Source organism: Lagopus leucura, unplaced genomic scaffold (genome assembly GCF_019238085.1).
Source record: "Lagopus leucura isolate 7727_CA_CO unplaced genomic scaffold, USGS_WTPT01 Super-Scaffold_100012, whole genome shotgun sequence".
Lineage (NCBI taxonomy): Eukaryota > Metazoa > Chordata > Aves > Galliformes > Phasianidae > Lagopus > Lagopus leucura.
This window is the reverse complement of record NW_024962267.1, coordinates 21021660-21043359: the sequence shown is the minus strand read 5'-3', so window position 1 is coordinate 21043359 and position 21700 is coordinate 21021660. Positions and strand designations below refer to the sequence as shown.

General features: G+C 52.4%; 1 protein-coding gene and 10 non-coding genes across 12 annotated transcripts; 6 read left to right on the top strand and 5 right to left on the bottom strand.

The window, feature by feature from the left end:
• The first annotated feature begins 67 nt into the window (after window positions 1–67).
• On the top strand, window positions 68–149 carry TRNAS-GCU. Its single transcript has one exon. It is a non-coding gene; the product is annotated as a tRNA-Ser (tRNA).
• Window positions 150–1455: 1306 nt separating this feature from the next.
• TRNAT-AGU lies at window positions 1456–1529 on the bottom strand. The gene has a single exon. It is a non-coding gene; the product is annotated as a tRNA-Thr (tRNA).
• Window positions 1530–2218: 689 nt separating this feature from the next.
• On the top strand, window positions 2219–2300 carry TRNAS-UGA. The gene has a single exon. It is a non-coding gene; the product is annotated as a tRNA-Ser (tRNA).
• A 1286-nt stretch (window positions 2301–3586) lies between these two features.
• Window positions 3587–3658, bottom strand: TRNAP-AGG. Its single transcript has one exon. It is a non-coding gene; the product is annotated as a tRNA-Pro (tRNA).
• A 97-nt stretch (window positions 3659–3755) lies between these two features.
• LOC122182018 (beta-keratin-related protein-like) lies at window positions 3756–15803 on the top strand. 2 transcript variants are annotated; one of them, XM_042874992.1, is made up of 4 exons: window positions 3756–4021; window positions 4303–4393; window positions 4490–4582; window positions 15035–15803. In XM_042874992.1, the coding sequence occupies exons 3-4, from the start codon at window positions 4513–4515 to the stop codon at window positions 15349–15351; spliced, it is 387 nt and encodes a 128-aa protein (XP_042730926.1). In that variant the 5' UTR covers window positions 3756–4021; window positions 4303–4393; window positions 4490–4512; the 3' UTR covers window positions 15352–15803. The 2 variants fall into 2 exon arrangements, with proteins under 2 accessions (XP_042730926.1, XP_042730927.1); XM_042874993.1 differs by lacking the exons at window positions 3756–4021; window positions 4303–4393 and adding an exon at window positions 7650–7783 and having other exon boundaries at window positions 4511–4582.
• On the top strand, window positions 7476–7547 carry TRNAA-UGC. The gene has a single exon. It is a non-coding gene; the product is annotated as a tRNA-Ala (tRNA).
• Window positions 9166–9247, bottom strand: TRNAS-CGA. The gene has a single exon. It is a non-coding gene; the product is annotated as a tRNA-Ser (tRNA).
• Window positions 9571–9642, top strand: TRNAP-CGG. The gene has a single exon. It is a non-coding gene; the product is annotated as a tRNA-Pro (tRNA).
• On the bottom strand, window positions 10142–10213 carry TRNAP-UGG. The gene has a single exon. It is a non-coding gene; the product is annotated as a tRNA-Pro (tRNA).
• On the top strand, window positions 11530–11611 carry TRNAS-GCU. The gene has a single exon. It is a non-coding gene; the product is annotated as a tRNA-Ser (tRNA).
• A 4185-nt stretch (window positions 15804–19988) lies between the features above and the next one.
• On the bottom strand, window positions 19989–20070 carry TRNAS-UGA. Its single transcript has one exon. It is a non-coding gene; the product is annotated as a tRNA-Ser (tRNA).
• Between the last annotated feature and the right edge of the window lie 1630 nt (window positions 20071–21700).

The following is a 21700-nucleotide window of genomic DNA, read 5'->3' as shown; positions in this document are numbered from 1 at the left end:
GGGCGGGGGCGGCAGGGAGGGGCGGGGGCGGCAGGGAGGGGCGGGGGCGGCAGGGAGGGGCGGGCAGGATGAGGTGGCCGAGTGGTTAAGGCGATGGACTGCTAATCCATTGTGCTCTGCACGCGTGGGTTCGAATCCCACCCTCATCGTCGCTTTTGCCGGCGCGGCTGGGAAGGCCGCAGAGTGAAATCGCGTCACCGCAGCTCGGTGTCATCTGCGTCATGAGCCCAGCCTGACTCGGCTCCTGCAGGAGAGGCACGGGCTCGACGGAGGTTTAAGAAAGAGCAATCGGCAGCTCCCGGCACACAGCAGCGGCCTGGAGCCAGGCAGCACGGTGCCAGGCCCCGGGTGCCCGAGCAGCCCCGAGCCGAGCCCTCGGCACCAGAATTTACCTCTCACCTATGGCGAATCCCAGCCATCCGTGGGCCTGTGCTCCCAAGGAAGGTAACCGAGATTCTGCAGGGCCTTCCTGCTATTCTCACCACGCGGGCAGGTGTAGGAGGACAGCTTGGGGCGGTGCAGCCGTGCCAGGCACTGGGGCACGCCGACACCAGCAGCGTCAGCTTCAAGGCTCAGCCTTCTGCGTGGCAGCCAGCCTGGGATCCCCACTGGCACCCAAACCCAGCTCTCTTCCTCATGGGTGGAGCTGCCCCGGGGGCTGAGGAAGGATGACACGGTGCTGAACAGGGTTCAGCTGCACTGTTCCCATGGGGAGGACCTCTTCAGCAGCCACACAGCCGAGCCTCAGAGCACCTGATGGCTCCACCCATCCCCATGGCTGGACAACCATCTCCACAATGCCCCAGCACCATCGGGCTGTGTCCTTCTGCAGCTCTGGCCCATGCTGACAGCTCTCTGTTTCTTTCTAAGTAGTGCATCTGGACAGAGGTCCTCCGGTGTCCCCAACCAGAGGGCATCAGGAGGGCTCTGCACTGCAGGCCCGGGTGCTCCAGCATAGGCTGCTGCACGATGAAGTGGCTGCCACCAGCACATGCTTCTCCTGCTCCAGCAGGCAGGTGCTGGAGGAACTGTGCTCTGCCTGGGGCCAGTGGGGCAGCTGGAGCTCCTGGTGCCTTAGGGAACTGTGTGGCACCCAGAAACAGCAGGAGTCTGTGCGGTGCTGGAAAGGAATGACATGGCCCTGAGTGATCGGCGCTTCTGCTGCCAGTGAAACCCATGAACTGCATGCAGCTCCCTTTCTACCCCTGCCCAGACTTACTGATAAGCCCTAGTGTCTCCATGACACTCTCTGTCTCCCCTTGAAATGAGCTCTGGAGTAAAAAGACATACTCAGACTGCACGGGACTGCTTTGTCATTGGGAAGGGGCGCGTCATGGGAGCAGCAAGGTAGAAGAGTAGGAGGACACAGGCAGCAATGAGTGCCTCTGGTGAGGGCGAAGACCCCAGTCCACAAGCCCAAACTCAGGGGCCAGGAAGAAAAGCAGCCTTCAGGCCAGGCACCACTGGGAGTTGAACCCAGGATCTCCTGTTTACTAGACAGGCGCTTTAACCAGCTAAGCCATGGTGCCCACCTGCTCCTTTCCTAATGGGGTGCTCCCAAGGTTTCCATGACCCTGCCAAGCTCCTGTCTCCATCCTCCTGCTACTGGGGTCACCAGCAGGACCAGGAGCCAAAGTATGGGGTTGAGATCATTGGACCCATCCTGTGTGTCACTTCAAGCAGCAGTGGGGCCTCACTGGGGGATAACACCTGGAGCTGGGCCCACGAGGAGCTCTGTGCTGGCAGCCAGAGCAGGGCAGTGGTACCCAAAAGGAGGGGCCAACTCCAGGAGTTCAACCTGGGGCCTCTTGCACTCAAAAACAAGAAGAATGAAGGTCTCTCATGTAACCTGCTCCATTCCTTAGGGCAATCAGCATGGTCCTTCTGGAAACCAGCACTGAGAACAAAAGGTAGCGCTGCCCACAGCACTTTGATGGCCAACAGGAAGTAAGGTAAGGGGGCCCAGGCATCTGTATGCCCTGGCTTGTTGGTCTCAGGGTATGATTCTTGCTTCAGGTGTGAAATATCCCCCCACCATTTCCTTTTTGCAACCCTGATGACCTGATGATAGGGGGGGAGGTGAGTGTGAGCACTGGGGGTTGTGGCTCTGGGGCTGCTGCGAACATGGGTCTCTCCATGATGACTGTAGGGGCTTCCCTTTCTGCAGCTGGACCCCCAGAACAGGGAAGTTGTAGGTTGCAAAGCAAGATCACGTGGGGCTGTGATGGCCGAGGGGTGAAGGCGTTGGACTTGAAATCCAATAGGGTTTCCCTGCGCAGGTTCGAATCCTGCTCACAGCGATGGATTTTGGCTGATGCTGCTGGCTGGGGATCAGGGGCACGAGCTTTTCTTTTGGGCAACCACAAACTGGCGGGCACGGACAGGGATGGGATGGGACCCCACTGCCTGACACTAACGCTGCAGATGTCCGGTCTGCTGGAATGGCACTCAGAGCTGTTGGTAGCAATGTGTCACAGGGACAAAAGAGACAAAGCGCAGGCTCACAGCACGGCTCAGTGTGTGAGGGGCTTTAGAGGGCTGTGTGAATGGCACAACTGGGTGATGCCAGCACCAAACACGCCCCCGTTATACGGCTCCATATGGGGCCATGGTGCATAGCACAAAACTCCTTTGGCTGTGCCTCAGTGAGGGAAGTGTGATTCTAATACCACAGCCCCCATGAGGAGGTTTTCACAGGAGAGGCAAAAAACAGCTACAACAAGAAGAACTGGAGACACTGAGGCTTGAACCCAGGGTCTCTTTAATGCAAAGCCAGCACTCTACCACTGAACTGTAATCCTTTGTATGACTGAATTCCCATCCACAGCCTGATGGTCCCATTGCCCCTAAAACTTTGGAGATAGAGCTGCTACAGCTTGTGGCCATGTCCAGGTGCCCCCCCACAGCACAGGCTGCAGAACAAGAGGGATGTGCCTATTCCTGATGAGCAGAGCACTCAATGGAGCCTCTCCACTTCCTGTCGCCCATTACAGTCCCATAAATTGTACCTGGTCTAGTGCTGTGATTCTCACTTTTCAGTGAGGGTGCTGAGAGGTCCTGGGTTCAACTCCAGGACAAACCCTTCCATTTTAGGCACTCACACAACGCCCGGCTCATGGTGAGGAATGTGACAAGGAGGACACTGCCTGGTGCTGAGGGGAGAGGTGGCATTTTTGGGGTGGCACATCCATGGCGTCAGGGAACTATTGCTGCGGCAGGAACAGGGGTGGCAAAACAGGGTCTGAGAACGTCTGTCTGGGGAGAACATTCGGGCAGAGAAGAGGGAGCAGTGGGCAAGGTGGGTAAAACTGCGGGGGGGGGGTGAGGAGAGCTTCCCAAAGACCCCTTCTACGCCCATCAGCAGGGTATGCAGCTCAGTGAGGAAGCCCTGGAGGTTCTGGGCAGACAGGATGAGACGAGCATCTCAAGTCCTGCCTGGATACGCGGAGAGCTGCGCAGGGGATGCCGCAGCCATTACCTGTGCAGAGTCGTGATCCCAGCACTGCAACTGCCTTGGCTTTTCAGCAGTGCGCGGTCCGGTGAAGGAGGAGCACGGTCGGTGTCGTCAAAAAAAAAAAAAAAAAGAGGGCTCGTCCGGGATTTGAACCCGGGACCTCTCGCACCCTAAGCGAGAATCATACCCCTAGACCAACGAGCCGCGGCGTCCGCAGGGCGGCGCTGGTCAGTGGGCCGGGCTGCGCAGGGAGCGGCACTGCTGCTGTGCGGACGGGAGGGGGGGGGAAAAGCGTCTCACGGTGCGTGTGACCGAGCGCTGCCAGCCGTCAGCCAGCGCGGCTGTGCCGTCTCTGCCCTTGGAGACCTTCAGAAGCGTCTGGATGCAGTCCTGGACCAGCTACTGTGGGCGCCTGTGCTTGAGTGCTGATACCTGTCAAGAAATTCCAGGCTTTCAGCAACTGGTTGGAACACCTCCGCATAACTGTTCTCTTGGGAAGGTTTTTGCTTCTAGATAAGGACAACCTAAAAAGCACGGACTCAGCATTCCACCAGCTTTGAGGAGAAGGTAAACTGTGCCCCACTAGGGTTGATCATAGGTGCTCCAGCAAGGTTAAAAACTTAGTCAACAGCCATTTTTTTTGTATAAAGCTTTCTGACCACATATGGGACCTGGCTTTTGTAACAAGCATTCTTTTGCCTGGAGACAACCAACAAACTCCTTTCCGGAAGCCCCCAGAACACGAGTAGTGCCAGATTTTAATACGTATAGTGCTTCTAGGCGGGCACTTTGTAGAAATGACGTGAATATTCACATGTTAAAATGCATAACATCAGTGTGCTTTTCAGGTAGTGGGTGTGCATGCTGGGAGGAATGATCCCCCGTGCAGCCAGTGCTGCAATAAAGCAATGCCAGCTTTCTAACCTGCCATTCAGTTAGGTGAGTTTTATTCCTGGATTTCATAGAATCATAGAATGAACTGGGTTGAGAAGGGCCACAACCATCATCTAATTTCAACCCCTCTGCTACGTGCAGAGTCTGAGTGGCACTGGAACCAGATGGCCTCCAGAGGTCCCTCCACTATCAACAGTTTGGTGACTCTGTGCCTGGCAGTGCGGAGAAACCCAGGTGAGTAAAAGAACTTGGCTTTGAGGGATGTCCCTAGGTGGAAGAAGAGGGGAAGGCCCATGGGGCAGAATGGAAGATGTGTGGGCAGGGGGTCAACAACAGGTGGCAACGTATTCCCCCCAGCCATAGACCAGGGGTATTATCCATCGTTGTGAGCTGAATTCAACCCTGTGCAGGAAAACCCTACCTCATGCTGTGTCCAGCGCCCATCGTCCACAGCAGCCCCAGCTGACACCACTTTAGGGGGAACTCTTTGCTCACACATCTGGCATATCCGTCTTTGTGGGTATTTCCAGGCAGCCCCAGCTGCCCCATGGTCCCCATTCTGGCAGGGAATGTCTGGTGTAACCCCACACAGCCCTACGCCCTACATCCTGTCTGCACTTGCCACTGGCTGCAAGGCGTGAGCCCAGCAGTGCCAGTGGAAGTGCTGCCCAAGGACATGAACAAATGTCACAGGGTTGTAGGAGCCAGGCAACTGCACACTGCGACTCTTTGGTCTGGGGACGTGGTTCTCACTTAGGGTAAAAGAGGTCCTGGGTTCATCTCCCACACCCTATATTTAAATGCCACCATCGTGCTCTCTCCAAGTGAACAAAACCAGCCAAAGTCATTTTTGGCAGCAGTGAAAATAGGCCACGTCCACGATCATGTGGACAGCCAGGAGGCTGAGTAGCAAGCTTACATGCCTGGACTTCGGGAGAGCAGACATCTAGCTCATCAGATCTGCTTCTTAGAGTCTGCTGAGATAAAGCACTCTGGGGAAGAGAAACCCATGAAATCTGATAAATATTCAAGATATTCTATGATTCTTAGATTTTAGTGAAGGGTTTGATACTGTTTCTCACAGTACTCATGTGGAGACACAGGCAAATCATGTCTTGGACGTGTGTACAGGCGCACTGAGGGAGGAACTGGCTGGATGGCTGTGATCAAAGAACCACAGTGAATGGAGTTGAACCCAGCTGACAGCTCGTCACCTGGGACGTTTCCCAGAGCTCAGTACTGGGGCCAGTTTTGTTTAATATTTTCACCAGTGATTTGGATGATGGGATCAAGTGCAGCCTCAGTAAGTTTACAGGTGATACCAAGAGAGATGATCCATGTGAGAGCATCCACGTGGATGCACAGGAGAGGGTAGGGTTAAACACTCACAGGCAGGAGACCCTCCTGCTGAGTTATTAGGTTCAGAGACAACTCCCTGAACCACAGAAGTAGGAAGCCCAGCTGTACCTGGATCTGCTCCTCGCCCCACACTTGGTCAGTCATGTATGTTTTAGGGATCATTACTTCCCAATCAACCTAAGACACAATCTTAGCAAAGCCAACAAGGCTTAAAACAAACTACTGGCCACCTGGTGAGGATCAGTATTGGTAGGGCATCTTGGCATTGCAGTGCAAGGGATTGGATCTCTGCATGGGACAAACCTCAAGAGACATCCTTACTTGAGGGCAGTGCTGCCATGCAACTTGCTGCCCTGATGGAGAGCACCAGGGCCTGATGGGACAAGGGTGAATGGTTTTAATCTGAGACAGGGGAGGTTTAGGTTGGATATGAGGAGGAAGTTTTTCAGCCAGAGGGTGGTGAGGCACTGAACAGGTTGCCCAAGGAGGCTGTGGATGCCCCATCCCTGCAGGCATTCAAGGCCAGGCTGGATGTGGCTCTGGGCAGCCTGGTCTGCTGGTTGGTGACCTGCACACAGCAGGGGGTTGGAACTGAATGAGCACCCTCTGCTCCTTTGCAACCCAGGCCATTCTATGGGCTGCTCACTCTTTATGGGTGTAGGATCGATTGACAGTGATACTTTTGAGGTGCCTGCTCGATTGGCCTTCAGCTGTTGAACCAGGTGTCTGCTATCCGTTTCATCAGGTCCCCAGAGTGAGGCAGATTATTGCTCGTTAATCTGTTTTATCAAAAGTACTCTTGCTCATTGCCTTCCCGTGTACAAGGCCTTATTTACAAGGCCGCTGTGGAGTAGGAAGCAGGAGGAGTGAGGAGGAGGAGGAAAGGAGAGCACACTTTCACACTTGCATCAGAAGTAGAGCAACCAAGAGCATTAGGGAAGGGATTGTTCCCTTGTACACATTACCAATGAGACCACACGTGGCATACTGTGCTCTGTTTTGGCTTCTTGGTACAAGGAGGATGCTGAGTAGTGGGAATGGATTTGGAAAAGAGCAACAAAACTGGTGAGGAGACAAGAAAACATGATATGAGGAGCAGCTGAGGAAAGTGAGGTTGTTTAAAGTGGAGAAAAGGAGGCTGAGGGGAGAACACGTCACTGTCTACAGCTTCCTGAAGGGCGGTTGCAATGAGGAGGGTGTCAGGCTCTTTCCTCTTATGCCAAGCGATAGATGGCAAGGAAGCAGACTCACGTTGTTGCAGGGGAGGTTCGGATTGGACATCAGGAAGGATTTTTTATAGTTCTGGTGGACAGAACATGGAATAGACTGCACAAGGAAGAGCTGACATCCCCATCCTTGGATGTATCCTGAAGGCGTGGGACAGTGGAGAGACTATCCAGGAGAGTGCAGCTTAGTGGGAGTGATTGCAGTGCAGGTATAGAAAGGAAAAGGAATTGATCCCTAAGAGCTCCCTGTGGCAAATGGCCATGAAGGAAAGCCTGCGTGCATGGGTCTCAACAGGGGGGGCTGCTGGCAGGAAAGCATCAACTGAGAAAGAGGGCTGAAGAAAATTTGCCTAAAACCAGAACTCCATTAGCAGCAGCAGCAGCAGCATTGTCATCAGCATTATTGTCCTCGTTGTCGTCGTCATCATCATCATCATCATCATCGTCATCATCATCATCATCATCGTCGTCGTCATCATCATCATCATCATCGTCATCATCATCATCATCATCATCGTCGTCATCACCACCACCACCACCCAGGGGATGTAGCTCAGCGGTAGAGCGCCTGCTTTGCATGCAGGAGGCCCTGGGTTCAACCCCCAGCATCTCCACACTTTTGCTGCCTCTGAGCAAAACCCCTCCCTCACCTTTCCTCACTCACCTCCACAGACCCTCTCCCCTTGCAGCTCTCTTGCTCCCTGTCATCCCAGCAGATCACCTGCTGCTTTCCTGCACTGTCGTCTCTGTTTTTATGAAGCACAGAATGGACAACACAGGGAGCTGCTGGCCTGCCAGCTTCACCATTGTGATGCAGAAGATCATGGAACCTCCAAGCGCCAAGGAACAGGTAAGGAAGAGAAGTTTCTGAGAGAAGTGTTGGGCTGTCCTAACCAGCATGACTTCACCAACCAAGGGCTTGTCTGCCTTCTGTGTTACTGTGTTTCTGTGTCAGCGGACATCTAAGAATCACTGATGTAATTTATCTGGATCATGTTAAGGCTTTGGACTTTCTTCTCTTCAAACTGGAAAAATATGGATTTGACAGGTAGAGTATTTGGTGGATGAGGAACTGACTTCAAGTTCACACCCAGATTCTGTTGGCCAATGGCTCAAAATCCAGGAGATCAGTGACAAGCAGTGTCCCTCTGGAGTCACTACTGCTAATATTTTAATATTTTCATCAGTTGGATTGAGTACATCCTCAGCAAGTTTGTGGATGACACCAGGCTGTGTGGTACGTTTGACAGGATGCCATCCTGAGGGACCTAGAGGGGCTCAAGCAGTGAGCCCAGGAGAACCTCATGAGGTTCAGCAAAGCCAAACAGGGGTCTTGGGGTGACCTGAGAGTGGTCTATCAGTAACTCAGGGGGTCTGTGAGATAGAAGGAGACAGACTCTTTAGTACAGACTGCTGCAATAGGACAAGAGGAGACGTTTTAAACTGAAAAGGGATGTTTAGATTGGATATAAGGGAAAAAAAAGATGATGAGGGTTGTAATGAGGGTAGCACAGGAATAGGTTGCTCGGGGAGGTGGTGGATGCCCCTTCCTTGGAGACATTGAAGGTCAGGCTGGACCGGGCTGTGAGAAACCTGACTGAGATGAAAATGTCTCTCTTCATTGAAGGGGAATGGGACTGGATGGTATTTAAAGGTCTTCTCCAAATCAGTAGATTCTGTGATTCTAAGATCAGATCTTCCTACACAAGCAGTGGATGTATGGAAAAGAAATATGTCTTTACTGTGCACTGCAGCTTGTTGCCCAGAGTGGCTGTGCCATCTCCTTCCTTGGAGACCTTCAAAAGGTGTCTGGATACAATCCTGGGCCAACTGCTGCGGGTGTCTGTGCTTGTGCAGGGCAGGGGCCAGATGGCCTCCAATGACAACGATTTGGTGGGGGTGCAGAGGAACTCTGTGAAATCCAGGTGAGAGGGGAAAATGGGTGCCCTGGGGGCATCCCATGGAGGAAAAAGGGTCCTCTGGTGAGCCAGTAGCAGTGGTGAGCACAATGATGGGCGGAGAGATGCTCACGAGGAGGAAATCCCAGAGCGTAGTGTGGGCTGTGTAGGGTATTGTGCCTGAAAAGCTGCGGGGCAGGGGATGGAGGAGGCAAGGGCTCAGCACCCTGGATCATTGGTCCAGCAGAATGACTCCTGCTTTGGTGTCAAAAGGCCCCTCTGACCTAAACCCTCCCTCCACAATTCCCACCTCCAGGCAGGGGGTAAAATCCATCGCTGTGAGCAGGATTCGAACCTGCGCAGGGAAACCCTATTGGATTTCGAGTCCAACGCCTTCACCTCTCGGCCATCACAGCATCCCTGCCCTATGCTGAGGGCACAGCCATCCCTGTGGGGCAGCCCCAGCACCCCACAGCCCATTCCGTGGGGGTTGTGCTTAGCAGAGTGCCTGCTTTGCATGCAGTTTCACCTCCAGTATCTCCACCCTTTTCCTCCCCAAGACACTCCAGTCTCTCAGCTGCCCACAACAGTGTGGGGCTGCTTGAGAACATGGCTTGCCTCGGGCTGCTCCTGGCTCCTCTGCTGCGGTGAAGGAGCCAGAAGACATCCCCGTCTGCACTAGTGAAGACAAACACCTGTGAAGCACAAGAAATGAGGCTCCAGGAGCACTTTGCAGTGGGGCTCGTTGGTCTAGGGGTATGATTCTCGCTTCGGGTGCGAGAGGTCCCGGGTTCAACTCCCGGACGAGCCCTTCTCTTTTCAACATTCCTGCCCTGCCCCCACACCATGCTCACATCTGGAGCGGGCCACGTGGAGTGGTGATGCTGCACCACTTCCCTCATGCTGTGCAGCCTCCCGCACTGCTGGCTGCTCCCCAACACGGCCATCACGCCTGCGCCCACCATCCTGAAAAAGAAACGCACAGGATGTGGTTGTTTTGTTGTTTTTTTGTTGTTTTTTTTCGGGGGGGGGGGGTAAAGGGGGGGGGGAGGGCTGAGCTTTGCAGGAAGTCTCCTCAGTTCCCACCCAATTTTTCTGCCCCTGCCCACAGCTCCCCCATTCTGCCCCACGGGCTCTCCCCAAAATCACATCCTCTGGGAACCTACCCCAACCTCCCCCCTGTTGCTGATGGAGCCCACTCCCAGGCCTGGCGCCGAATCGGGCAGCAGCAGGCAGCGGGGTGGCCCTGGTCTGCAGGGAGGGTTGTGCCCCACCACGCACTGCGTGGGGCAGGGGGGCGCCCAAAAGGAGGGCTCGTCCGGGATTTGAACCCGGGACCTCTCGCACCCAAAGCGAGAATCATACCCCTAGACCAACGAGCCTGTCTCTACACCCCTTTTCATCACTGCTCCTGTGTCCCATTAAGATTTGGACTGATTCCCTGTCCCATATTTTTGTTACTGGATCCTCTACCAGCTGCTGCCTTTTCTGTGCATTGTCATCCTCATTTATCCTGAAGGAAACATTGAAGATATCTATCTCCAGATTTCCTGTGGGCTCCAATGCTGGTAGGATCACCATCCAGTGTAAGCCTGGGCAGGAGCCACCAGCCCTGGGGGGATTTCTTCCTGCCAAACACTTTTTCTGCCGGAATGGCATAGTACCTTGTTTCATCCTGAGTATTTCAGCCTTCCTCCTGGATGCCCAGAGCAGTGCTTGGCTGCCTTTCTCTCATCTGACTTGAGATAAGTTTGGCAGGTGTGAACAATGCAGCACCTGCTTGCCAGCTGCTTTCCCCCTTGGCTGAGGCACAGCACACTGGGGTAGGGGTCTGGGGCTCAGGGTGCATAAGGACAGGGTGTCATGGGGCTGCCCTTGGGATGAGGGGACCAGCAACCATGGGCGGGTTGGAACCATGGTTCAGCTGATTGAAGAGCCTCTCTACTAAACAGCAGATCCTGGATTTGACCCCCAGTGGTGCCTGGCCTGTGGGCTGATTTTCTTCCTAGCCCCTGGATGGGGACTCTGCCTGAGGCTGGGATGCCCTATAGCCAGCAGCTGGGTGAGCACAGGACACTGGGGAGAGAATTTCTGAGGTCTGCCCTGCATATGGGAAGAAGGATGATTTCCTTCTGTTCCATACTACTGGGAAGCTTAAATTGAAGAGTTGGTACAAAAACTATCTCAGAATCCAGAATATTTGGGAAATTAAGAGGTACATTTTGCAGACCAGCTTTCTCCTGCCATCTTCCACTTTGATTTACAGGCATACATGGTACAGAATCACGCAGGAAAATCCATCTGGTTGTAGCCCGGGGTGGGAGAAGGGCAATAGGTTGTGGAAACCTACAACCATAAGAAAAAAAAACAACCAACCAACCAACCAACCAACAAAAAAAAAAAAAAAAAAAAAAAAAAAAAAAAAAAAACCAACACATCATAAAGCCTTATTTTTGGCAAAAATAAATGTAGCGGTTCTGCCCACTCTACCCTTTATCACTCTTTGAACTGGGACCGAGAGGAGAGGGACAGAAGAGCCACAAACCTCTTGCCGTGCTGTTGAAGGGCAGGAGCACAGCTCGGTCCCACAGCCCAGCTCTCCGGGAGGAGCTGAGGAACGAGTGCTGTGCTGGTAAAATGCTGTGCTGGTAGCTTTGCCAAAAACGAAAAAAATGCCCCAAACTGCACCAAGGCAGGGGACGAGGTGGCCGAGTGGTGAAGGTGATGGACTGCTAATCCATTGTGCTCTGCACGCGTGGGTTCGAATCCCACCCTCGTCGGGTTCCCTGGGTCCCATAAAGGTTCTTTGTGGGTCCTTCTGGGGCAGCCTGGACAAGAGCTAAGGCCATATTTTGGTAGCCCTCCGTGGGGCAACAGCAGGTGACTGTGCCATGCAGCCCCACTCCACCTGCACATCCTCGCCGCCTGTCCCTGGCAACCAGTGCATCAGTGCTTCACTGCAGCCAGGGAAGCACGTTGTGCCAGCTTTGGAGCTGCCTTTCCTACTCTGTGTGCCTCTTTCTGTTGATGAGAATGTGGCAAAGCCACGCTGTGACTGGGGGGGTGCCCACACTGCAGCCCCGCATCAGCTTTTGAGCGCTCCCTGGGGCTGCATTTCCTCTCTCAGCCTGGTGAGATGCCTTGGAGCCATCAGGGAGCAGCCTGCCCTAGGAACAGGCTTCCTCTGCCCTTGCATTCGGTGATGAGGCCTCCTGCAGAAACGTGCCGGCCACGGTGATGCCACAGAGCCCCGGTTCACCTGGGGACCCAGCGATTGCGGAGTCAGTGAAACTGGATCTCCTGCAGCCCCAAGGCTTTGGGCGGGCTGTGCTCCCAGGGCTCCCCTAAAGTCTTTGCACGTGTCCTTGTGCAGAGGCCTGTGTCCTCGCTGCTCCACAGGGCTCCCGTGGCAGCCTGCAGTGGGATGGCAGGGGCCGGCATTCCCTGGCCAAAGCCAAGCACAGGTCCCTATCCACCAGCTCTGTAGGGAACTTCTGTGAACTCCAGCAATTTCCATGGGAGGGTTTTTTTTTTGACGGGTGAATAAAACCATCCCCAGCATTTCAGGTTGGATATCAGTAAAAACTTCTCAGAAAGTGAGGTGATGCAGTGGCAGAGCTGCCCAGGGAAAGGTGGGATTGCTGTCCCTGGAGGTGTTTCAGAACCGTGGGCATGTGGCACTGAGGACATAGAGGGGGGGATCTTAGAGGTCCTTTCCAACCCGAATGAATCCACGATTCTATGATTTCCACCTGTTAGTTGAGATTGTCAAGGAGTTTGGGAACAAAGCTACACAGGACTGAAATGGGTGCACATCCCAGATCCATTGCAAAAGTTAAGAAAATGGGCTTGATGTGTTTGGTTGCACAATGTTTTATTGGTTTTGTGGTTTCTCCAGAGAAAGTCCTGTCTCTAGCTGAAAGAGCTCACTGCCTGAAAAGAACAGGGGTTAGAGAAACCAGTCCTGTTTTTCTTCTAGACACCCTCACCCCTAGGAAGAGCTCTTTTCCCTATGGATTTTCTTTTGTTTTAATCTCTCTCATTGCAAAAAAAAAAAAAAAACTGATTATTTTGACTTCCTGACCATTGTTTTGCCCTTTCCCTTCTCCAAGCAAAGGACTTTAGTCAGTGCAGAGATCTGTTCACACTCACAATCATGCCTTCTTTAAATACCCCTCTGCTAGAACTGCAAACATCCAGCGTGCCCCGATGTTGTGCTGGAACATGACGATGCAATGTGAGCAGCCTACTCAACTAAAGTGACTCTGAAAACCCCTACAAGGCACATCTGTAACAGCGATGCTGAAACCCCCCTGGCCCCACACATGCTTACGGCCCGATACTGCCATAATTTATTTTGGGGCAGAAGGTGTTTATGCCTCCACATGGGCTCTGCTGGAGTGAAATGAGAAGCCTTCTTCCAGCTTCCCCCGGAGCCTGATGGCTCATTCCCCTGCTTGGTACAACGTCAGCGATTCCTTATCCCCAGCATGTAGCTGATTCATGTTTAAATGCAGGTCGGGACTTCTGCGACTCCCTGTCTCTCTAGCAGGTTAGCAGGGTTCACCAGAGCAATCTGGAGTCACACCTATCATTAGAATGTCTTGGCAGTTTCTCTCCATCACAGGAAAGAATAGCCGTGAACTTCTGACTCAGTGCTCCTAGCGTGTCCCAAGAGCAGGTGGGAAAGTCTCTTGGCCTCTGCCATCAGCTCACTGAGCAAAGTTGGCCGCTTACGGTCAGTGTCACCTTCAGGGATGGACTCCAGAGTCTTTTTAACGCCCTTCTGTGTATTTGGTTCATTTGCTTTTAAAATCTGCTCAACTTTCCAAGCTGAATTCATGCCTCACACCTGAGGAATATCAAAATACGAAATAGTCCACGTGGATCCAAACACATAAACTGGATCCAAATGCATAAACACTTGGTCACGCCAGATCAGCTCTGCTATGTTGGGCTTGCACTGAGCCGTGTCTATGTCTGTGCCACCCAGATAGCTGGGGAAGGATGAGGGCTGCAGAACTGCAGCACCACGCGTTGGATCATCTCCCTCACCACCCCTCACCTCTGCAGCATCCCCCATCTTCCAGTCAGGATCCCATGACGCTGAGGCAGTGCAGGCGCCTAGCTGTTTGTACTGAACTTGTGCACAGATGTATTTCTCTTAACTGGGGCTTAAGGCCCCAAATTTATGAGCTTACCTCAGGTGAACTTGGGAGCTGAATTCCCCACTGATTTACGGTTGTGCTCAGAAGAAGGTGGGGAGGGAGGGGAGGTGTGCTGGGGATGCACCTGCCCTAAATTCAGCTGAAGTACTCTCCTGTCTCATAGCATCCAACCTAAAATGTACTTTGGCCCTGGGAGGTAAGATAATTACTGCCTGTAGCTGGAATCATTTCAATCTTACTCAGTACTAAATGGAAGCAAAACATGACAGATGAAAGATGAGACTTTTTAATCAGCTGGGGGAGCTTTCCAGGAGAAAACTGCTGGTTACTGGGAAGTTTCATGTGGAAGGAATGCGCCAGCTCCCCTGGGGGTCGGGGCACCCTATATAACACCAGGTGCTGCTGGGCCCTGCCACCTGCTTCCCAGCTGCTGCATCCTCTGCTGCCCAGGTAAGTTGAGATGCTCCGTTCCTTCCTCTGACCGAGCTGCTGTCGGCACTGATGTGTGCTGCCTGGTCCTCAGAGAGGGGTTGAGGTTTGTTGTCTGCCTCCCACCTGCGGAGGCCTCGGGGGAGGGATTCTTCTTGCCATCACATGAGGGTGCAAGGGGATGAGGAATGCAAGGTGAACTGGGTATGTGCCACAGGGATCTGTAGCTACCTAGCCAGGCACGTCCGGCATGGATTTTTTTGCTAAAAAAGAATATAAAGAGTAAAAAGAATAGCACATTCCCTAGTTACAGAGCTCAGTGCTCCCCTGTTGAAGGGAGGGCAGCAGAGATGCCTTTAATTTTAGCCTGTGCTAAATCCAGCTCACTCGTGTTGCGTTAAGTGTTTTTTACAGCAACAGGAAGCATTCCAGTGAGCACTCTGCTTGCTGAAGGAGCGCTGTCACCTCTCCAGCTCTGCCTCCCAGGGCAGGTCATTCAAATGAAATCAAATTATCCCTACCTCTGGCTGCCAGAGCCACCAAGTTAGAGCTCAGCAGGGAAAGGACAGCATCTGCCCTGCGCTTACGCCCTCCTCTGCCTTCCAGGTGCCTGTTCTTGCCGCGCGATGTCCTGCTACGACCTGTGCCTGCCCGCCTCCTGCAGCCCCAGGCCACTGGCCACCAGCTGCAATGAGCCCTGCTACCGGCGCTGCTGGGACTCCACCGCCGTCATCCAGCCCCCCACCGTGGTGGTGACCTTGCCTGGGCCCATCCTCAGCTCCTACCCGCAGAGCACCACGGTGGGGTCCACAGCGTCGGCAGCAGTTGGGAGCTACCTCCGGTGCTGTGGGGTGCCAGTGGCCTCCGGTGGCACACGGGGGTTGGGGAAAGGGGCCTTGCTGTGCCTCAGGGGTGGGCTGTAGGGTGTCCCCGTCGGCCAACTCGTCCCACTGAGGCCAGGAAGGAAGGAAAAACGAAGCACGGGAACAAGACTGGGGAAGAGGACTAAGGAAGTTCCCGCGTGTTTCCAAGCCATTGGGGGCACCTGCAACTCTCCCAGCAGGAAGGGATCCTCGGGTACTTTTCGTTCGAGATCGCGCCTCTGTAGACCTTTCTCTAGCTATGCCTTACTGTATGCTTCCATGTAAGTGTGACACCCTGTGGTGTTACTCAGCATTTACTATTAGCTTATAGCTGGCTGCAGACAGAAGATGGTGCCAAGAGCTGCAGAGGCAGCAGGGGCAGAGGAACACCTCGTAGGGGTCGTTTTGTCCTTAAATAGTGTTTGTCCATTACTATACTGAGCATTAGAAATGCACTTCTCATACTCTCAACTGGTTTATTCTATTTCTCATTAAAGACATGCTACATCATAGCCTGAGTCTTCGTGTTCTTTTTGCCTCTGGTCTGAAGTGGTGACGTGCTCTGGTCGCAACTTATTGCTGTGTGGGTGTTGTTTTTTTGGTCTGAAATGGGAATTTCTGGTGCTAGTGCCACACTGTGCTGATGTGAGCACGTGGCTTGCTGTGTCCAGCCCAAAGGAAAACTTTTGCAGACCTTTATTTCTGCCCTACAGCAAATACCAGCTTAGGGACACATGCAACAGCCTCACTGCCTTTTCCCACAAGACTGTGGCAACATCAAGGTTTGCTGCTTCAAAATGGTATTTTGCCTGTTTTTGCAGTGAGTTTTTGGTTTGATGGAGGGTAAAGAGAGATAAGTTGCCTTCTTGGGAGGCGCTTCTCCGAATGGTCACCCTTTGTCCAATTTTGCCCTGAGAGCTGGGATCACCGTCTCTGGAGATGTTCCACAGCTGCAGAGATGTGGCACCAAGGGACGTGGTCAGCAGGCATGATGGGGTGGGCTGATGGTTGGACTTGGTGATCTCAGAGGTCTTTCCCAGCCTTAATGACCCCACAAGTCTATGACTAAAGCTACCTGGGGCAGCTGCAGTATAATCAGGGAATGGAGAGATCAGCACATGCCAGACCACTCCTCTTGGATCCTCGCTTTCTGTTGCTGAACAGAGTAATGTAAAACCACATACAACATTAGAGAAAGGCCCTAATGCTATCGTACTGGCTGCTGATACACTTGGAGCTGGATAACAGCTGTGATTTCTGTGCAACAAGAACATTTCTGTCATTTCCAGTCTTCCTTTCTGCTTTCGATGATGGCAGAGGTGGGAAGCATCTGTATCTCCGTGAAAAAATCACGTAAAACAACCTGTTTTATTAAAAATATATTCAAAATGAATACAAAATCTCTCTTTCCATATGTTTCAGGGGACTTCCTCAGATCTAATGAGGATATCTGTATTTCTGGCCATAGCTACAGCACAAGCTCCTCCCTGAGCTATTCCCAAAAATAAGGGCCTGCAGATTTAGACTGAAGTCATTAGATGAAGAAGAATAACTATTTTACAGGGAGAGGAGGTAGGCACTGAGTAAGCCTCTTTGTAAGATGCTACAGAACATCAAGCAGAACATTTTCAGCTAATGAAATGAGGAATAAGAGTGCAACTAAGTCCTCCATAGACTTTGTATAAATCTTTCAGTCTTTATACATTTTGGTGGTGTGAAAATCTACACAGAGCTTATGAGTGTTTAGAATGAGGTATTATGCTGGGCTTGGAAGCAAGTTGGTCTTACCAAGCTCAACTGGTTCTACTGCTCAGATCTTCATAGAAGTGCTCCTAATTTGGAAATACCCTGCATGGCACTTGCTAGGCAATTAGAGCTCTGGGAACAAAGAGGTGTGGGTTCCCATCCATGTTCCAAGGACTACTGAGGTATTTTTAGACCAACTGCAGACATTGTTCCATAGAGAGGGAATGCGAAATTGTCTCTAGTGCCGCAAAGAGGAAAAGCAGTGAATTAGTAGCAAGAGCATCATTAGAAAGTTATAGGCATCTGAGGCTGGTACATCTGCTTTCCAACAGCCTGCTGCATAGGACAGTGCAGGATGGAGCAGGGGAAAAGCGTAACGACATTTTGATATAGCATTTCACAATGACTCCATGGGTGAGATGGTACAGACTTTTTTTTTCTGAAGAGCCAGTGTCTCAAAGGAGACTGAAATCCACACAAGTCCTTAATTTGACTTGAAATTTGTGACGTCTCAATGCAGACAGAACTGGGGAAAGGAGAATCTGGGGCCCTGCAGTGATCCCCAGCACAAGGCACCTGGCACCTGTCTCCAGGGCTGCTGTGACTCATGGCTGGGAGCCTGGCCATCTTGGTTGCCAGCTCAAGAACTGTCCTGAATTCACTCCACTTTGTTATCCCCCCAGACAGTACTTGCCCCAAGCAGAACCACACAGACTTGCTAATTAGGCCCTAAAATACAGGTTCCTGTAAAGACATTGCAGCCACAGGCCCAGTGAGAAACTGGAAACTACATATGAAGACTGAGATGAAAAATAGAGCTCAGTGGGTGGAAAGAGGCACATAGAAGGAAATAGGTGGGTGCTGGGGTTTGGTCACAGCATTACTTTCTCACGGCTTCCAGCAGCAACGACAGCAGCACTGCTCAGAAAAGACTGGAGCGTAATCTAAATGACTCTTGGGCCATACCTGGATCTATAGAGTTTCGTGACTTTTGTTGTCCTCTCATCTTTCTGACCTGTTCATGTCCTTGGAAGAAACCTCTTCCCCACCAAAACGCAGGATCCTCCTCCTTCAGCAATCTGTGCTTCCTGGAGGCTCCTACTTCCCTTCATTTTCATTCATCTATCCTTTGCTTTTGTGGACCCAATTGCACTAGCAAAAATTACAGTGGTGGAGTACTCCAGCTCAAATCATGATGTTCTGGAACTGGGATGGTGGCAACTCCCTTTTAGGAGATCATGTCCACCGGGGTGTTGATCTCCTTTTTAGGTTGTTTATTACCACAAGCTCATCCCAGCTTACACCACCACCCTTGGTGAATGGACTCACTTGGTTTGTTCTGCATTTCTGTGCTTGGGGAAGCCAGCAGTAGCAGAGAGCAAGTATCTCCCTTATGCAGTATAAGGAAAGCCCACAGCTCTTTCCAAGTGCAGTGATGGGTGCCTGGCTCCTCTGGGGATGGAGAAAGGGGAGAGGAAGGATGAAGTCATGGCTTGGGCTGCAACAAATGGAGACACACAAAGAATTGTCATGGAAAAGAGACGACTGCTACAAATGGTGAGTCAGTGAGACTGTCTGGAGTGGAAGCCCCAGGCAAACTGGGTTTGGTGATAAAAATGAACAGATTGGTAGTGACTAGGTGGTTACTGAGACAGCAGGATTCCAGTACTTCTGAGTTGTGTGACAGGGATAAGAGGGAGGAGAGACTGCTGCTCAGGTGGGCAAACTGCCCCAGACACCAACGGCTGCACCCACAGACCAGCCATGGGGCAGAGGCCTGCAAAAGCCTGGGGACCCAGACAGGCAGTGATTCCAGCCTTGGGGAACTCCATAGTGAGGGCTGTGGTTCTTCCTCAGGGCTGGAAATCTTACGAAGCAAAGTAATCACAGGTCACCCACACACCTGAGTCACAAAGGAAAAGGCACAGAAATCAAAAGGCACTAGTATCCTGGTCTGGTCCTTCTGGTGCCACTCATGGGAGCAGGGACCCGTGGCTCACATCCTGATGAGCTGGAAGCTCTGTTTGTTTTGTCAGCACTGTGCTGCACCCTGAGCCTAAACCAGCACCATAGACTGTACTCAGCTACCCACAACCTCTGAGTTGCTCCCCTTGGGGATGGGGTGACAGGGGTGCCAGCACAGCCCAGGTCCAGAATGTTTACAGCATCCTGGACTGAAACAGCCAGGGATGCAAGTTTGAAACTCAATAATTATTAAGTTAAATATTCCAAGGCTATAATTTGTGTTTGTTGAGATGTGTCTGCACCGTTCTGAGGGAAGATGAGGGTGATCTGCTTACGGCTGTGTAAAGGTGGTTCTTGCTTGCATTCCTTGAGTGGTGGTGGTGGAGCTGGGCAAAGCTGCTCACTGGGCCATGGTGCTTTGCTCTTCCGTCTCCATCTTCAGCATGAGGAGTGGCCCAGGCCTGGTCCTGCTTGTGCTGTGTGGTGTTAGTGTGTGTTAGATAAGTGACATCCATGCACACAGGGTCTGTTCTCAGCTGTGAGCATTGGGGCCACTCAGGGCAGAGGTGTGGAAAAGAGTTGGGCTCACACCTCTGACACCCAAAGCAAGAATCATACACAGACCAATGAGCCAGGGCACGCGGGCTCCCCCAGCAGCACGCTGTGCCAGCAGCTCTTGTCCTGGGCACCGCACTGCACAGAGGCTTGCAAACACCAGGCACAGGCACTGCGCAGTGCAGAGCAGTCCCAAGCATAACGAAACTTGGCCTCCCACTTCCCCATCTCTTGCAGGGCTGCAAAACTGGGCAGCCGGTTGGGCCTCTGTCCCTCCTGCACTGGGCTGCCCATACACACACCCCTGCCAGGGGCTTTGATGTGGATTCAAACACAGAGCTGCCGATCACAGCTGGAGGAGACACATGCAGCCTGTCCTTGGCAGGGTCACAGAATGGCACTCCCATCTCCAGGCAGGGGGTAAAATCCTTCGCTGTGAGCAGGATTCGAACCTGCGCAGGGAAACCCTATTGGATTTCAAGTCCAACGCCTTCACCCCTCGGCCATCACAGCCTCAGCCTGGTGCCCCTGGGGGCTATCCTGTCCACAGCCCTGGGCACACCTTGTCCCATGGCATTACCCAGGCACTCGTAAGTACACCCATGGCCCCCATCCTGCAGTTCAGGAAGTCCTGCTGGGAGGCTAGGAGACCCCCACAGTGTGCCTGGAGCCTGGTAGCAGGAACTGAGCCCAGCAGTGCCAGAGGCTGCGCTGCCCGCAACACCCCAATGCATGGCACTTCTGAGTGGGACCCCAACAGCTGTACATCTTGGCTTTTTTTTGGTCTAGGGATATGATTCTCACTTAGAGTGCAAGAGATCCCGGCTTCAGCTCCTGGATGAGCCCTCCCCTTTTGGACACCATTGCCCTTCAGGCTGTGAGGACAGGGCACTGATCAGACCCAAAGCCCTGCAGCACCCTGACATCTTGGGCACAACTCCCCTGCTTACTTTGCTTCCCACCACGGCCAGCAGCCATGTACTGACTTGTTGGTTGGCAAAATTCCGAGCAAAGTCATGGCCAGGTCAAAGTCCCTCCTAGTTAGGAACATCAGAATTGACTGAGTTAGAAAGAATGTTTAAAATTCAACTAGTTCAATTTCCTTGCAGTGAACAGGGACATCTACAGCTACATCAGGTTGCTCAGAGCCCCATCCAGCCAGACCTTGAATGTCTCCAGGGATTGGGCATGCACCACCTCTCCGGGCAAACTATGCCAGCCAGTGCTTCACAACCCTCATCATATATTTTTTTCCTTATATCTAGCCTAAGTCTCCCCTCCTTCAGTTTGAAACCTCTTGTCCTAACAGACCCAGCTAAAGAGTCTCTTCCCTTCTTTTTTATTGAACTCCTTGTGATACTCAAAGGCGGCTATCAGGTCTCCCCAAGACCTTGCACATGGCACTGTTGAAACTCATGAGGTTCTCCAGGGCTCACTGCTCAGCCTGTCTAGGGCCCTTAGATGACATCTTGTTCCTCAAGTGTGACAACCACACCAAATAGCTAAGGGTGCAATTGATACCACCAATGAAGACATTAGAGTATCGGTCCCAGTAGTGACCTCAGAGGGACACCTCTTGTCATTGGCCTCCGGGACATTGGAACATTGACCACCACACTCTGTCTTTCAAGTCAGAGTGTTTCCACAGTCTTTCAACCAGTTACTCATCTATCGATCACTCTCAAATTAATTTCTTTACAATTATGGAGAGAAGAATGTTGCAGTGGACTGTGTGAAAGGCCTTACTGAAATCCAGATAAATTACATCAGTGACTCTTCTGATGTCCATTGATGCAGTTACAACACCACAGAGGGCCACTAGGTTTGTCAGGAAGGCCTTATCCTTGGTGAAACCATACTGGTTGTCCCTTATCTTGTACTTCTCTTCCATGTGCCTTGGCACAGCTTTCAGGGTGATCTGTTCCATGACCTTCCCAGCAGAGCAGTGAGGCTGACAGGTCGGGTCAGTAATTCCCTGTGTCGTCCATTCTGTGCTTCATAAAAACAGAGACGACAGTGCAGGAAAGCAGCAGGTGATCTGCTGGGATGACAGGGAGCAAGAGAGCTGCAAGGGGAGAGGGTCTGTGGAGGTGAGCGAGGAAAGGTGAGGGAGGGGTTTTGCTCAGAGGCAGCAAAAGTGTGG